This window comes from Clarias gariepinus, chromosome 19, assembly GCF_024256425.1.
Source record: "Clarias gariepinus isolate MV-2021 ecotype Netherlands chromosome 19, CGAR_prim_01v2, whole genome shotgun sequence".
Lineage (NCBI taxonomy): Eukaryota > Metazoa > Chordata > Actinopteri > Siluriformes > Clariidae > Clarias > Clarias gariepinus.
The window spans coordinates 29067464-29084127 of record NC_071118.1 but is presented as its reverse complement, the minus strand read 5'-3'; the positions used below and the strand labels follow the sequence as shown (position 1 = coordinate 29084127).

Genomic DNA, 16664 nt, shown 5'->3' with positions numbered 1-16664 from the left:
TCAGGTCTGTATTCACTTTGTTCACATAGACAGAAAAGAGCCTCTCTCTTTTCTGTCTGTGTGAACAAAGTGAAGACAGACCTGATTAGAGAGAAATTTACCTCTTTTCATTTCCTCGAGAATTCCAGCCACGCTTTCCCGAGACATGCTGTGTTTATCACCGTCAAAATGTCAAACATTACAGAAGAGCCTAAACTCTTGAGGCGAACAGGGTTTAGAAATAAAAATATTATATTTAATATATAAGGTATTCATTAAAATAATAAATGCATGTCTGTAATATATAAAATGTTCAAGTCAAACCGGGACTTGTGCTGAAGGCTCATGTGAATGAAAGCGTAAAAGTGATTGACATTTACAGAAAACCCTCTCAATCACAGTACGGTGATGAGACTTTTAGTGGCAGTAAAACATGTACACGGGGCAAGCTTTTTAAAGAGAGCCATACACCTGTGAATGATAATCCCGGTCGAGGTGGTTTGTTGCTTGCTCTTTTAAACAGCGAGTGATGCGCCTTTTTCGAAGAGACATCTGTCTGTGTGAACTCTACACAAACACTCCTTCACCAACACCACTTGCACATTACAGAAACTTGGCTGGGAGTTATCGTCAAATCCCTACAATCCTGGCCTTGCTCCAAGACAATTTCCACATGTCTGGCCTGTTGAAGGAATTCCTGGGAGGCCAGTGTTTCAGATGTGAATCAGACAGGCAGTGTCAGACTGAGAAAACTTTCTACCTTAATGGTACCCAGCACTAGTGAAATGCCAGAATAAGGCCATCAAAAGTTTTTACTTGAACGCCATTCGTATTTACAAATGTATAATTTTCCATAATTTGATTTAAATACATAAAATAAAAAATGCAGTGAGAGTGTTCAAGAATGAAACAAGAGTTCCATCTCTGCATTTCACACACTATAAGCAGAACCACCAGAGATACTACAGCTATAAACACACATCTGTTTATATATGAGCCATAAATCACTACACACACCCCAGTAAAATAAAAATAAAAAACACATATTTCAGTATTAGAGATTTCTGTTAGAATTCCAGCCTATAGTGTTTTCTAGCATAACATCACAGGTTAAACCTGATTATGTGATGTAACACTCATTTGAATGTTGTACTCATTGGAAAGGATTTAAAAACATAAATATGCGCTTTTATAGAAACAGCTCACCTACAAGGTGTTTACATAACATTTATGGAACGAGTCTACAGTATCAGAGATTTGTTATGGGTATCAGGGGAAAAAATACAAAGTGGAAACTTTGTAGAAAAGGTGTGGAAAAGGTGTATAGTGTAAGTTGGAGGGAAGGGGTGGAGCTTGCAGGGTTATCAGTTATTATCTGAAAAGTTAAAACACCAATGCGACTGTCAATCATTCAGTTGTATGGTGATTTGCATATCAACGAGTTTTAGTCCATGGAAAAGCTCCGTTTGAGTATTTTTATAAGAGAGAACTCGCAGCAGTGTACTCGGACGTTAAACCGTGGAGTAGAACGTGTTTAATCTCACCCATAGCTTCTGATCGTAGTAGAATGCATCGAGCAGTTTGACGATGTAGTGATGGTTGCACGTAGCCAAGATTTCGATCTCCACTATGTAATCCTCCAGCTCCTCCTCGCTCTTTGTCTCGATCACTTTGGCAGCAGCCAGGACACCCGTGTCTTTGTTCCGGGCCTGAAAAGAAAAGAAAATTATTATGAGCTTTGATATCAGCACAATTTGACATCAGAGATGTGGAATGATTATTCATGTCTCAGCAGGATATGTTTAATTAATCACAGAGGAAGTGTGTGACCCTGAAGATAAAGATGTGTATCTCAGCTTCTGTTCATCACACTGTGACACAAACTTACTGGATGTGCCAGAACATGCTGGTGATGTCACTGCACAGGTGTCATGATGACAAGGACACGGCAACGAGCCCTCATCAACTTTCCTTTATGACTCGAAGATCACCTGCGTGACCATGGTGCAGTCTGTAACTAGGGCTGAGTGGAAATCAATACCAAAAAAAGTAAATAATAATAAGTGTCCCTAAAACCTTTCCCTTTGTTTTTTCTGCTTATATGTTTCTGTATTGTTTACCTATTTATTTTTATGTCCAGCGCCATATAAAGTTAGAAAGGCATAATATAAACAGAACCAGTACCAATAACCTCAAGCATCAGAAGATAATGATACCGATACCAATTTGTTCATCATTTTCAATACCAATTTCTTCTTTTTAAGAAGTGAAGTGATTAGTACCACATCTAATTTAAACCTCTGTGTGTTTGATGTGCTGTGTGACCACCAGCATCTGAGTCTAAATTGTGATATCAAGCTGGAGCAGTGACTGTGGGCGGAGCATTAACTAAAATGCTACAAATATATATATATTATATATTAATTATATTATATATATATATAATACAGTATATAAAGACAGTATGTAAATATTTCTAGTTCCAAAATAAATCTTTTTTTACATAAATCCTGTAACAGTGAAAAGACTTGACTTAAGATTTTAACACCAAAATTTGAATTGTGAAAGTTTTTGTAAATAATTTTTCATTTATATATGCTTGCATTTGAACAGGTAAAAGATTGCAGATCTTTTATAATCACAGGTGTTGCACTTTAAACTATTCACACATTGGGAGGCAGCACAATTATTTGCTGAGTTTGTTTAGAGTTGTAACAAAATCTGAAAAAAATTTTTTTTATTTTTTTTATTTTTTAAAATAGAATCGCAAAACAAAATCGACTCAGCACAGAAGTATCGTGTTAACATCGTATTGGGCTGCCCCTGGTGATTCCCATCCCTAATGTTACACGTTTAGCATGAGGTGTAATAACTCTGTCGTGTTCTTCACAGGGCTGTAATCAATTTGTCACACTGACACTTTCAGTTCCAGGTTTTCAGGTTTGTTCCACTTTTCAAACATAAAACTAGGACAATGGGCCTCCTGAAACAGCTTTAACAAACCTAGAGTCACTTAATCACGGATTTACACAATGACACGTTGTACTTTTATCCGTCTGTATAAATACATTGTGTCTTTTTCTTCAATTAACTTTTCTTGCTGCAGTAACAAAAACAGTAAAGAGGAACTCTGAGACACGCCAACCTCATGACACACCACACCCATTGGACTTCAGCACAAAAAAATGAAAAAAAAGACTGTTTAAAGCAAAATTTTCCATAGACGATGCAAAAGTTGTAAAGCTGTGACCTCAACGTGACCTAGGTATGATCAGGAAATCAGTGAGTTTCACACTTGGTTCCATCGTGCTGTTGGTAGAGAGGGAGAGTGCCGCAGGGAAATGTGCTGGCCTGACATAAAGTTGGTGGGACTCTTTATTGCCTATTAATCAACAAGCAATCATGCGTGCGTGTCAGCTCATGTATGCAAAAGATGGTGAATAGCACTTCCCCTTGAGTGGGTGACGCCACCCTAAGACACTGAAAGAGAAAAGCTAAATTTTTAGGCGAATCCCATATCACCATAGCAATGGTTCAAAAAGAATAGTTTCCACTAAAGCTTTATTTGGACACAAAACAACTACGATAGGGTCGAGAGGCACTGTTTTGACAACAATTACAAGAATGTCACATGCTAAACACCTAAGATGGATAATCTGAGGCAGCTTGTGTTTCCCTTATTAAAGTCTTCACTTTAATACCCTGCATGACACACACATCTTTAAACTAACTGTGCTCTAAATAGCACGTGCAGTTCTTGACCTCTTCAGTTCCTCCCTCTTCAATCGTCTTTAATCTCATTCAAGTTTATTTTAACAAATAAAAGTTCCATCTTTTCTTGCATCTTATCTTTGGATGGGGCAAAAGGACAAAACCAGGAAAAAAGGACCGATTTAAAAAAGAGAGAGAAAAGATAAGAAGCTGCACATGTTTATCACTGAATAAAAGTCAGCTCACTTGCAGGTGTCTGAAACAGAACGGGGTGCCAAATCACAGACATTAACCTTAAAAGTCTACTTGACATACAAGTAACTTATTTTTTTATTTTAAATAATCACTGTTTTATAATTAGAGAAAAATATAAATAAATTCATCTTGGAATTATTTTTCATAACACTACAGGTTTTTTAAGCTTAAGATAGATTTTTTTTTAATGAATTATTTAATTATTACAATTAAACTATTTAATCAGTACTTTTTTAGGACAACAGTGATCAACATATTGTGAAGTTTGTTATGTATCATACAAATATCCTTATGTGATTTAATATTGTTTTTTGTTATTTTGCCCAGTTGAAGTTTTTTTTGTTAAAAATAAAATCTTTAAATCAAGGCGGCGTCACAATTCAGAAGTTCACTTCATGAAAGTCCGAGTGACTGTTCCTCTATTTCTAAAAACACACACACACACATAGCGTGTAAATTTATAAAACTTAAGAAACTAATTCAGAAACCCCTCGTTTGCACCTCATGTCCACGTGAAGATCATAATGCTGTGTGTGAACGCCACACCCTCCAGCTAGTCACTGATGCTGGAGAAAGTGGGAGGAAGTAAAGCTTGTGAAATTCGCGCCCCCAACGTGAAGCTCATTTCCGTTCGCACTGAGCTGGGAGAGGTCTTTTACCTTCACTTGTCTGAGCATTTTAAGTTTCCATATTACAGATAAAAGTTGCTTAACCAGTGTTTAACGGGAAGAGAAACTCTTTTAAAACACTGTTAAACTCTGGGTCAAAGCGCTAATGAAGCAGATTCAGGGTAAAGAAAAATAAAAAAAAACAAGAGGATTAAAAATAATTTTGATCAAGGAGGGGTTTTTTTGTTGATAAATTTCATACATTCATGCTGGCATATAAGACTTTTTTTGTTATTTATTGTATTAATACATACAAGAAGCTGTTCAAACATGTAACAAACATGAATTATGAATTCTTAACTACAATCAATTACATTAATTGTTTACATGTTTAAAATTGTTTGAATATGGGAATGGCAACAAATACAGTACAAGAGACAAACATGACTTAAAAACCTTTAGCAGATCTTTATTAAATTTTTTTTATTAGTGTGGTTTAAGTTGTAGATGAGCATCAGACTAAACAGCAGATCCAAGGGAAAACATCTGTACAAACACAGAAGCCTCTCCCTGTGTTTAAAAAAGAGAAAGAAAAACAAAACAGGAAGTACTCCTAGATCAAACTTCAGAGAGATAGACAACACACAGCAGAGGAACAAGGTCAAGCCCCTGTTTAATACAGCAGAGTAAGTTAAAAAGGTATTTGTTGGAAGATTTTTTAAAGAGATTCACAACAGGAAAAAGCTAATTAAAATAAACAGATTGTCACAGAATTGTGAAGCGATCGATTACAATAAATTAAACTGCAAGAATACAAGCTGATGGCCCATCAGCTCTTAGATCATTCAACACACACACACACACACACACACACACACACACACACACACACACACACACACGAACTTTGTAGCTCAAATGAACATTCATCAAAAACCATGTAGGTGAACAGTGGTTTTCTCCCCACAAAGTTAATGTCAATAAGTAACAGGAAGTTTAACTCGAATCTCTAACTTGCTCTCACTAGTACGCGTTTTGTGACCAAAGTGAAAGTGAAATACAATTAAACTGATTACAATTGAACAGTGGAGTTCTAAACTTTAGTGTAAGTGAGAAAATGTATAAACACACACAAAAGATCGGAAGGAGGAGGGGTCAATTCAGTTAAAAATCAATATGGGTAATTCATCTATTGCCACACTGACTATATTTACATTCATAATAGAGATGACCCGGTCGATCAGTCAGTGAGCAGAATCGGCTGGTTTTCTGATTGATTGGTCCTGACAGGTGATTGGGTGATCAGTGTAAAATTTAAACAAGTCAGTCTTAAAATACCACCAGCGCTACTCTTACTCACTCATCTTCTATACTGCTTTATCCTATATTCAAGGTGGCAGGGGGCCTGGAGCCTATCCCAGGAGGCTTATGGCACACGGCGGGTACACCATGGACAGGGTGCCAATCCATCGCAGGGCACACACACACACACTCATTCACAAACTACAGGCAATTTTGGAACACCAATTAGCCTAACTGCATATCTTTGGACTGTAAGAGTAAACCGGAGTACCTGGAGGAAACCCACAAAACACAGGGAGAACATGTGAAGTCCATGCACACAGAGACAGGAATCAAGCCTAGCCGGGAATAGGGTTGGGTACCGAAAACTGGTGAGAATACGGCACCAGTACCTATATAACTGGTATGTACTGGACCGAAACAGAACGCAAATTTCGGTGCCTCATTTAGGTGCCACTTAAATGCCTGATCTGTCGATTGAAATATTTGTTCTCTGGGGCTATAACGACAGAGTTGTAATAAGCATCAGATTTATCAACACACATGATCGAAGATAATATTTAAAAATTGCATTCATGGGGCGTCAGAAATGATCGGAAAAATAAATTATTTCCTTAATTAGAAAAATCTTGAGAACTTCAGAAAGCTTTGATAATACAAATCCAAAACATTGTTGCAGTAATGTTACTATTTTATTTTTGTAGAATAAAGGTTTATTAGATAAGTTAAAAAAATTAAAAGCACGAATCATCAGGAAATGAGACCATTGGAGATGCGCGTGAAGGCAGCAACTAACGTTACACTTGCTCTGGCGGCAGCAGGCGGTCTACCGCTAGCTTAGCTTGCTAAATTAAACAACTTTAGTTAAAATGCCTAAAACTAAACGGTCGAAAGTGTGGCTATATTTCACAAGAAAGGATTCCGACACCGCGATGTGCAGGGAATGTTTTACAGCAGTTGCGTGTAAAGGGAGAAATACGGATTAGCACACGAAATAAACTTAAAAGCAGAGGGAGGCACTGTGTTTGACAGCTTGCGGACAACAGCTGGCACTATCGGTGTGGGTGAACCCCAACACCCAGTCATACCAACCGTAGCAAAAAGGAGTCGATTATGATGACGACAGCAGCCTTTCCGCAGGTTAGTAATAGGCTAATGTAATGTTAATTACAAAATGCTAATCTTGCATTCATGCTAACAAATGGTCAAACGATTTGTAAAATACTTATGTAACATGGATTCTGTTTATAATAATGGCTTTCCAGCTAGTATTAGTAGTACTACAAAAGTACTTATATATTCATATATATACTTTAAACTTGTAATACATTGTTCAATATTAAGCATAAATTTTTTTGTTTTGGCACCGGTACCGTTTTAAAAGTATCGATTAGGGAACCAGTATCGAAAAAAATTATAATAAAAGAAACGATACTCAACCCTAGCCAGGAATCGAACCCGGACCCTAGAGGTGCAAGGCAACAGTGCTAACCAGTAGACCCCAGCGTGCCGCCAAACCAGCACTAATTAGTCGATCATGTGCATTAAAAAAAGTTTTGAGACTTTGGAGGAGTAAAATTGCATGCTTATAATCCTAAATGTAAATTGTTTATACGTTTTCCTTGTGTGTGGTAGTGATAATAAGTTTGTTTAGAAACAATAATTATGGCAGATGATAGATACATGCTGCTCAGTTAAAAGTTAAACTCTTGTATTTGTACAAAGTTAGTTTGTATTGTTTAAATGCTGCGCTTGGCACAGACTTATCGGGATAATATCGTATCGGAAGAAGGCTGGTGATTCTTATGCCTATTACACACATGTAACAGTATATATGTGTAAAACCTTTTGTTCATAATTTATGATGCGGGTTTGAGATGCCACAAAGGAAAATGAGGGGATTCCCTGCCCAATAAAATGTATTTTCTATTAATTAGAATAATCAGAAATTTAACAGTTTATGGCTTTCCCATCAAGCACAGCTGCATGTAACAAAATACTATTCTTAAACAATTCTAAGCAATTCATCTATCTCCACACTGATTGTAAAAAAGGGTTTTTCAAATACATTTTTATTGATTTATGTTCGCATTTGAAGTTGTTGAATATCGCTGGACCCCTATAATCCTTCAGGTAGTGTGATCAAATTCAGCACCTGGGTATCATGATGATATTGAATCGCGTGATCCCTGGGGATTCCTGTCTGTAGTACTAAAGATGTCTGACTTTATGAAGCACATATTTGTAGCCTGTTGCAGGACGCCTCAGCCCTTAATTTCATCGCTGAGGTTTGGACTAGCAGTGTCAGCCCTGTGTCTCTCATCAGGTTAGCCCCACAGTGGATAGGTACTCTAATATACAGAGAGTTGCTCTTCATTCCAAGCAGTTTTGAGATTTAACACGGTCATGGGTACGTTTGATGATGTGCTTAATAGGACATCTGTCTGTAGTTCTGTTTATGTTCAATGTTGGGAAAACACCTTGGGTGTATGGGTGCATTCCTACAGGCATCCCTGGGGTAATGATACTATCACAAACACTGTTCCATCTAAACCCACTCACAGCCAGCTAATAGACCGCACGCTGTTGACTCCCATCTCCTGTAAATACCTAACTAGACATTAACATGGTACAGTTTTAACTGCATTTTGTTTGAGACCTTGTCATTTTTAGTGTCTTGGTTAGCTGGGGGTTAAAAGAAAACCTTATAACCAAAATTTCAGTATTAAGAGCCAAAATATAGAACCTCGTAAGTAAATCTAAATAGTAAATCTGGACAACAGACTTTAGTCACAGATGAACAACCATGACACAATTCTTCTTTTTCAGCTCCGACTACTAAAATGGGGTTTATCTACTTCCCCTGAGAGCTGACAAACTTCCTGTATGCAACCACAACACACTAACGTCATTCTGCTGACTATAACAAACCAGGTTGTCAATTCTGTTTGGGCAAAAAAAAAAAAAAAAAAAAAACAACATAGCATGTAATATGGCAACTGAGTTTATAGGTGTGGTAAAGTATTAGAAAAAACAACAACACTCTTTTACAGTAATGACAATCGTGTTTTTTTTCTGAGTTACAAATTAAATGGTGGTTTATAAGGACGATGTGGGTTCGCATCTTTTAATGAAAATACTTTCTAATACTCATGAGACACATGTAGAAGTGTTGCTTTTGTTTGTCTTATTACTGTACACTTCTTGATTCATTAATTACATACAAACGTCTTTGTATGTTTCTGATTGGCTGCAAATCCTATAAATCTACTGTGCAAACACTGACATCACTGCAGTCATGATTTCGTTTTCTGAAACCACCAAACTGTGATGATGTTTTTTGCAAGTGTTTTTGTGTTTTGCAAGTGTTACTACACTGTGTAGTATTTGGATAAAATATGTATATAAAAAAAATGACAGCTGCTGCTTGTGTGTTTAATGAAAACCCCTTCCACTAAAATAAAACAGTAAATACTTAATGTAACTTAAATTAGTTTTTCCTCATCACTAAAAGTACACTATGAAGTTCACCCTACAATAAACATTACTTAGTTCAAGGCTCCAGACGGTAAATAAAATGACCACAAATGGACCTTTTTTTTTTTATTTTGCATCTATCCGCATAGGCACCCACAAAAAAATCTTTAAACTTGTGACAGACTCACACCTCTGCTGCTTCACCCAAAGATGAGAGTACAGGACCGTGCAGGATCGTACAGAAGGGGTACATAACAAGGTCACGCAGATCGCTAAATTATCATAGATTCGTTTACACCTGATTATGTCACGAAAAGACTTGCATGTCGGCTTCTAAATATTTTGGGTACAGAAGCCAAAGGCTCAAAAATCTATCATAATAATTCTGTTATTCCTGTAGTTTTGTCATTATCTTATATCCTTCAAATTTACCACAAAAATTTTATCATCCAGTTAGATTTAAAAGTTTCTTGTCATTAGAAGTTGTAATTTTCCAAGCACTATTTATATTAACATAAAAACACATTATGGTTGGAGTTGAGGCCCAGATTTCGTTATACCATCAAACTTAAAGTTTTTAAAGAAAGTAAAGGAGGAGATGTTTGTGGTTGCGCGTCACAGTTTTAACTTTCACACCCGCAGTGTAATATCTTATCACCTTCGACCAACACAGCTGTGGAGCAACGATTACCCGGCTTCTTCTGTCACCCTTTACAGCTGAGTGTACGGTCCCTTTAACAGTCTACTCATGCACGCACACACTCATATATACACATATACACTCATATAGATACATACACACTTCCCCAACACAGCAATTTGCTCTATTAGGGGAAAGATTTTAGGGGAGTTTTTTCTCCTGAAGCATTTTAAAGATATTTAGCCTCAAGTAACGAAAGGGAGAAACACATACCTTAAAAAAAGAAAGAGATTAGACAATGTAAGTGTGTGAGCTGGCTTTGCTACATCATGTACTTGTACAAACTAGCATTACTGGTTAGAAATATTTGCAGATGATCCAGCTGCTCGGTGTTTGTTACCTCCATACCTTATTGTTTAAAATGTTTACACCCGAGACATGACTCTGACATAAGTCACACCTCTTGGGTGTACAAACATAGCTGGAGTCCATGCTGATTTTTAACACAAAGCCAGTTTGTTTTCTGCAGGGCTGAGCTAAACTGATGGGTGTCATGAGCACGATCATTTTTAATTGCATACCTCTCTGACTGCTGCCTTTTACGTGAACCAACTAAAACTTGACCATCATTTAATTTATTTTGCTTTAACAAACTTGTGTTAAATTTATATTTATATAAAATCATAAATTTAGATATCAGGGTCACACTTTTACTTAGGCGTTTTCTATGACAGACACATTTAACATGCAAATTCAGCTTATGTATAATATCGATACAGTCACTTTTTCGATACCGTCACTGAGATATTTCCGACATATCATTACCGGTAAAAGATCCTTTTCTATTTTTATTAATTTTTTTCAAAATGAAAATAAATAAAGGCCTAGAACCTTTTTATTTTGTACTTATTAGAGAAAAGTTTTATCAGAATCAGTTAAAACAGTCTTGACCAACTTATTTATTGTGACATGTCATGAATTTACATTTAGAGATATAATGATATGGCCAAGTCTGCTTGCTGCAGGCTCTAGCTTACTTTTTGTATTTTTAATAACAGGACTTTTTTTTACTACTTAACACTAAAAGGAAAATAAGCATATTCGGTTATGAAATTTGTCCTAGTGAAAATCTAAAAATTTCTAGCAAGTAGTTCAATTTGTCTAACCAACTATAATGTTAGTACAGACCACCAAAACAATACTGAATGTACCATAACTGAATCCACACACAACTGTTCATTGCCACTGTTTATTGAATTTAACAGCATTTATTTAGTAGAGGTGTGACAGTATGTACAGTCACAGTTCAGCAAGTTTTCGGTACATAAATTGTATGTTATACGTGAGACCCAATAAAATAATAATAATAAATTTATAAAGAATACAATTTTGTAAAACTCAAGAAGTTTGTACAAGTTTACACCATAATATTAGTGCCGAACCGGCCAAATTTTCTGAACAAATAAGTAATGCACAAAACTTAGTTAGGGTTTTTTTATAAAAGATCTAAAAAAGATAAAGTCACTGCCTTTATTTCATCTGCGTCTCTTTGCCCAGTGCAGTTCACTGTAAACCCAGATTTAAGAGACGAATTAACACAATAGGTTTGTGTTTGAATGATATGAGTAACTGTGATGTGCTGAACAAATGAAAACCTCGACACTGAGGAAATGCTGCAGTGCACGCAAAGGTCATGCTCAGCTAACAGGCTTGCTTATGCTAGGCTATGGAACCTTAGCGTAAGCTTTCATTTCCTGTGGAACTGCTTACCATTTTAGCTGATGGAAAAACATTTAATGATTCTTTGCTGCCTTTTCATTTTTACTTAGTTAATATTAGCCAGCATGTGTACTGCTGAGAGGCTACAGGAAGCTCCTAAGGTGAAATGTTGTCTTTTATGCTACTCAGTGCAGAAGTTGTGAATCAAACACCACCTTGACATTACACCATTTTATTTGCTTTCATTGAATCTCGCGTATAACATAGTGTACTCATGATGAGATCCATAAACAAGGGGAAATGTTAACCGTATTTAAAAAAAAAAAAAAAAAAAAAAATGGAGCACTGTACACCTGCATCCCTGAGCTTAAGCCAAATCAGTTGCTAAGTTACGTCTCTGTTATGGAATTGGAAAGAACGCCGAGTTGTGAATTTTAAGACACGCTGCATCTTATTTATAAGTGTCACTTTATTCTCTATCATTTTCATCAAATGAAAATTTTTTTTTTTTTAAACAGTATGACATGTAGTGAAAGCTAGACTCTATTCACTCGCATCATAGCGTGCACCGAACCAAACATGTTGTTGCATGAGCCTGAGTGTGTGGCGGTATGTGAACCATACAAACACGTGTACCGCCACGCGTAACACTCACATGCACATTTCAAGGCATGCTGCTTAAACTGAGAGTCAGGAACCTCAGAAACAGGACAGGAAGAACGTGGAGATTTCCAATCCATTTGTAAAAAGTTCCAGGAATTTCTGAAGCAGCAATGACAGTCAGATTAAACAGGTAGGTCTGAGTGTCCTACCAACACCTTCCTGCTAAACCTACACAGCATCCGATGCATGATATTGATTCAACACCTGGGGGGGATAAACACAAGCAAATGTACTAAAATACTATTTTGGAATATTTTACTTAGGTAAACCCAATCCCCTTAAGCTGAATGACTTGGAGGTTGTGTATTGCAGTGATGCACGTTTGTGACACGGATTCACATTAAACAGCGCTTTAACATGCTTTTCTTACAAATGAGCTGTTTTTTCTTTTTTTTTTTTTGGGGGGGGGGGGGGGGGAGTTTTTGCTTCATTCTGGGTAAGAACTATTAACTCTTACATGAAAACAAGTAAACAACTTAAAAATTTATTCTAACAAATTATTCTACATTTTAGTTTTGTAAATTATTTAGTTGGTTAATTAATTAGTTAGCTAAGTAAATTAGCTAGACTGTAAAATTTAATAAGTTTATTTTTTATTTAGTTAGACTAATTAATTGGATAAGTTTTGCAAATTAGCTTGATAGCTCGGTTCCATTCCAAAAAGTTTATTCTATCTTGGCTAAGCAGAAAGACAAATTCTAGGATTGTCCATGTTAGTGGAATGTTTCCATTATTTCATGACTGCTTAGTGAACAAGCGTGTCATGCAGGAAAAACCCTCTAATTTTTTTTGTGAGACAGAATGAAAATCTAAACAATCACCTGACATCATGTCTCACCTCCGCTCCTCCACCCAAGCATACAACGTCAAGCCGGTTCACACACACAGCTGAACTGCTATGCGGACTAGGGAGCAGCTAGCAGGACGGGTATAACGTGTATGACAAAAACAAAAACAATCTGTGGCATTACACCTATCCAGGTATGCTTTGACATATGTCATACCGCAGGGAGGGAGACAAGTCTGATCACCAGGTGGTAACCAAGTGTTGTTAGCTGAGGTAACTACACTACCGTTCAAAAGTTTGGGGTCACTTGCAAATTTCTTTGTTTTTGCCTTTCTGTAATAGTTCTTGCAAGAAAGGTATTGTCAAGTGCATTTGTAAAATCCGTCAAGCACCAAAATGAAACTGGCTCTCATGAAGGCCGTCCCAGGAGGGCGAGACGAAAACCTACCTCTGCCGCAGACGAGAAGTTCATTTAGAGTTATCAGCCTGAAAAACGACCAATTAACAGCACCTCAGATTAGAGGCGTTATGAAGTCTTTACAGAGCAGAAGTAGCAGACACATCTCACCATTAACTGTTCAAAGGAGATTAATGCATTTTTTGGACACCTACAGCATTCCTTTACAATATAGAAAGACATAAAAAATCAGAAACAATCATGGAGTTAGAAAGTGACCCCAAACTTTTGAACGGTAGTGTATGTCAGATTATCAGGTCCAACTGCTAGTGAACAGTGATGTCCCCACACATGGAGTATACATTGACAGGTCACCCAAGTATATTGACTGCTTCCCAAGTATATTTGCCGACCCGTTTTAAAAATCTGTCCAGGAGAACAATGCCATCCATAATCAATTATATAGTGGTGGATACTTACATGTACATGTGTATTCTGCTAGCACGAGAGTGGTGCAAAAGGCTGCAAGTGTAGCAGATTCCAGCTACGGTAAAAATTAATAAGAAGGGCGTATTGACTGACGCACATGCTCTGCAGAGAACCATAGTTTTGCACACTGAACGGGCTCCACTTTAAAAAAAAATTTTTTAAACCTTAGGAAGATTAAATTAAATTTTAAAACTCAAGCAGCACGGAGACACAGCATTGATCAATGACTGATTTAAAAAAAATGCTTGTATGAATGCCAGCGTGTATTGACAGAGGAGACTTCAGACATCACATTGGTCATTTGGGTTTTCTGATACGTCCTGATACGTCCTGTAGAACCAAAGTTATCATTACTTTTAAAACGTGTACATTTTACTGCTACTGGAATATGAGAATGATGTCACAAAAATGTAGAATTCACAAAATGCTCACATTATTATTATTATTTGCTCACAGAAACAACGTAACATGTGTCCTTAAACACATGTGATCTTGCCTATGTGACCCTTTGAATTTCCTTTTTTTGCTCAGGCATGTGTATAGTTGGTTAATATGAAATAAAATTCAATAGACCATATTGCCTAGGGTGTTTAAAAAAAAAAAACTCCTATATTACACAATCCTGGCCCCTTTTATACATAATGTTTATATAAAAATGCCCTGGTTTTTAAAAGCTACATGCTCTAAAACAGCACCATGTTTGTTTATTACAGAGTGTTTAGTTCTTGATTTTTTTACTTAATGTGTTTATTGTTCGTTGTATGAGGTAGACCACTTTTACGCTGCAGGTAATGCCGGCTTGTTCTGATGACTACCACCACACATATATTTCAAACGTGTGGCACTATAAATCCATTTGAGATCAGAAACAGCTGATTAGAAGATGGGTGTGTTTACTAATTATTGGAATGTTTTAGGTGTAGGGTTTAAAACATGTGACAGCAGCACATGGTTTAACTTTTAATTAATACAGTGATAACTCTGCATACAAATTTAATCTGTCCTGGAGGCGAGTTCTTAAGGTGAAATTTCATATTGTGTGAAATGCAGTTTCCCATGGGAAATAATGTAAATGCAGATTTTTGCAAAAACAATTAAAACATATAGAAAATACATGTATAAAATACACAGACAATAAACCTCAGTCAACCTTAATTTATGATTTCTCTTAATTCTTTTTTTAGAGAAACTGAAAGTGGCTCTCTTTTCTTCTTGCTACCATCCTGGCTAACATTCTTGAGACCCATAGTGATGAGTCTTTTCTAAATCTTACACAAAATGCATTAACAAATTTCTTTGTGAAAAGATGTGACCATAGTGCAATGAAGACAGAATGTATATTTATTGTGATGTCAGAGAAAATCCCTCTGCTGACACAGAGCACAAAGTTATTGTAAAGTCTAACTGCAGTTGACAAAAAAGACTTTAGTAAGAAGTAACTATAAAATCTAGTTAACTGGAAATATCGCGAGGTTTGTACATAAAGTACTGTAAAACCCAAAGTATCGCGATATGATATTTCAGTCCAAACCGCGCGCTCATTGCGATCATATTTTGTGTGTGACATGATAGAACGAATGCAGTCAGACTGGTTTGGATACTGTGTGTGTGTGTGTGTGTGTGTGTGTGAGAGAGAGAGAGAGAGAGAGAGAGCAATGACTTTTCCTTCAGCTCCTAAATAGCTAATGGTAGTTAACTTTAAACCAAACTCACCTTATAAACTTTTCCGAAAGCTCCATCGCCCAGCTCCCCCACAAGGTCCCACACATCCGCCGGGTTGACGTTCCGATGGACGTGCTGGTACTGCTTCACTTTCTTCTTATCAGTCGGAAGACGAAAGATTTTACCGAATAAAGACATGACTGATTTTTTTACAGTTTGCGCGTTTACAGAAGGACAGCTCCCGCGTGAGGAGAGCTGTGTGGTGGATTTATTTTCCTCACAAAAAAAAAACAAATAAAATAAAAAATAAAAAGGAAAAACAAAAAACTCGCGTAATATCCTTCTATGTGACAGCAAACCTCATGGTCGTCAACGGAGTCTTTAAATAAGAAGTAAAATATGAAGACAAATCTCGAGTGGACTGAAACAAACCGCTGAGGGAGATGAAGCTAAAATGCTAATCACACCATCCTGAGGGGCACGCAACACACCGCTCGCGCCCACCTGTAGGGAGTGCAGCGCGTGCTCGAGGACTCTGAACAACTCTGCGACACGACACGACACGCCCACTCTTCCAAACCACGCCCTCTGATATTTATTTATTTATTTAAATAAGACTTCATGGCGTTTGCAGTTTTAGTAAGAAACAAAAAAGAAATACACAACGTTTAATTTAATATTACCAACATCGCTTAAGTAATAAGATACTAATAATATTAAATGAATATTCCTAGAATCGTACATGATGGTGTGAGAACTACTTTTCTCAAAGTTCTAGTCACTTTATTCAAAAGAATAGTTCAGTATGTTTACCTCCTCTGGATGTTTATGGAAGGTTTAATATTCAAAACATATTCCCATTTCTGGGTATTTAAAACCAATATATTTTTTACTTACATGTGAAAATTTCTAAATTATTTAATCGAAGCTAATTAATTACTATTTAAAGTTGTATTTAAAACAAAAGGAAGAAGA

The 16664-nt window shown here is 36.6% G+C and overlaps 1 protein-coding gene across 1 annotated transcript in view; it reads right to left on the bottom strand.

Annotated features, from left to right (window-relative positions):
• The window catches only part of stk10 (serine/threonine kinase 10), a 43256-nt gene extending 27034 nt beyond the window's left edge, over positions 1-16222 (bottom strand). The window contains exons 1-2 of the mRNA XM_053479167.1: positions 15741-16222; positions 1524-1688 (exon numbers count right to left, since the gene is read on the bottom strand). Coding sequence (XP_053335142.1) covers positions 1524-1688; positions 15741-15887 — 312 coding nt within the window. The 5' untranslated portion in view covers positions 15888-16222. The remainder of the gene's footprint in view (positions 1-1523; positions 1689-15740) is intronic.
• Positions 16223-16664: the final 442 nt, after the last annotated feature.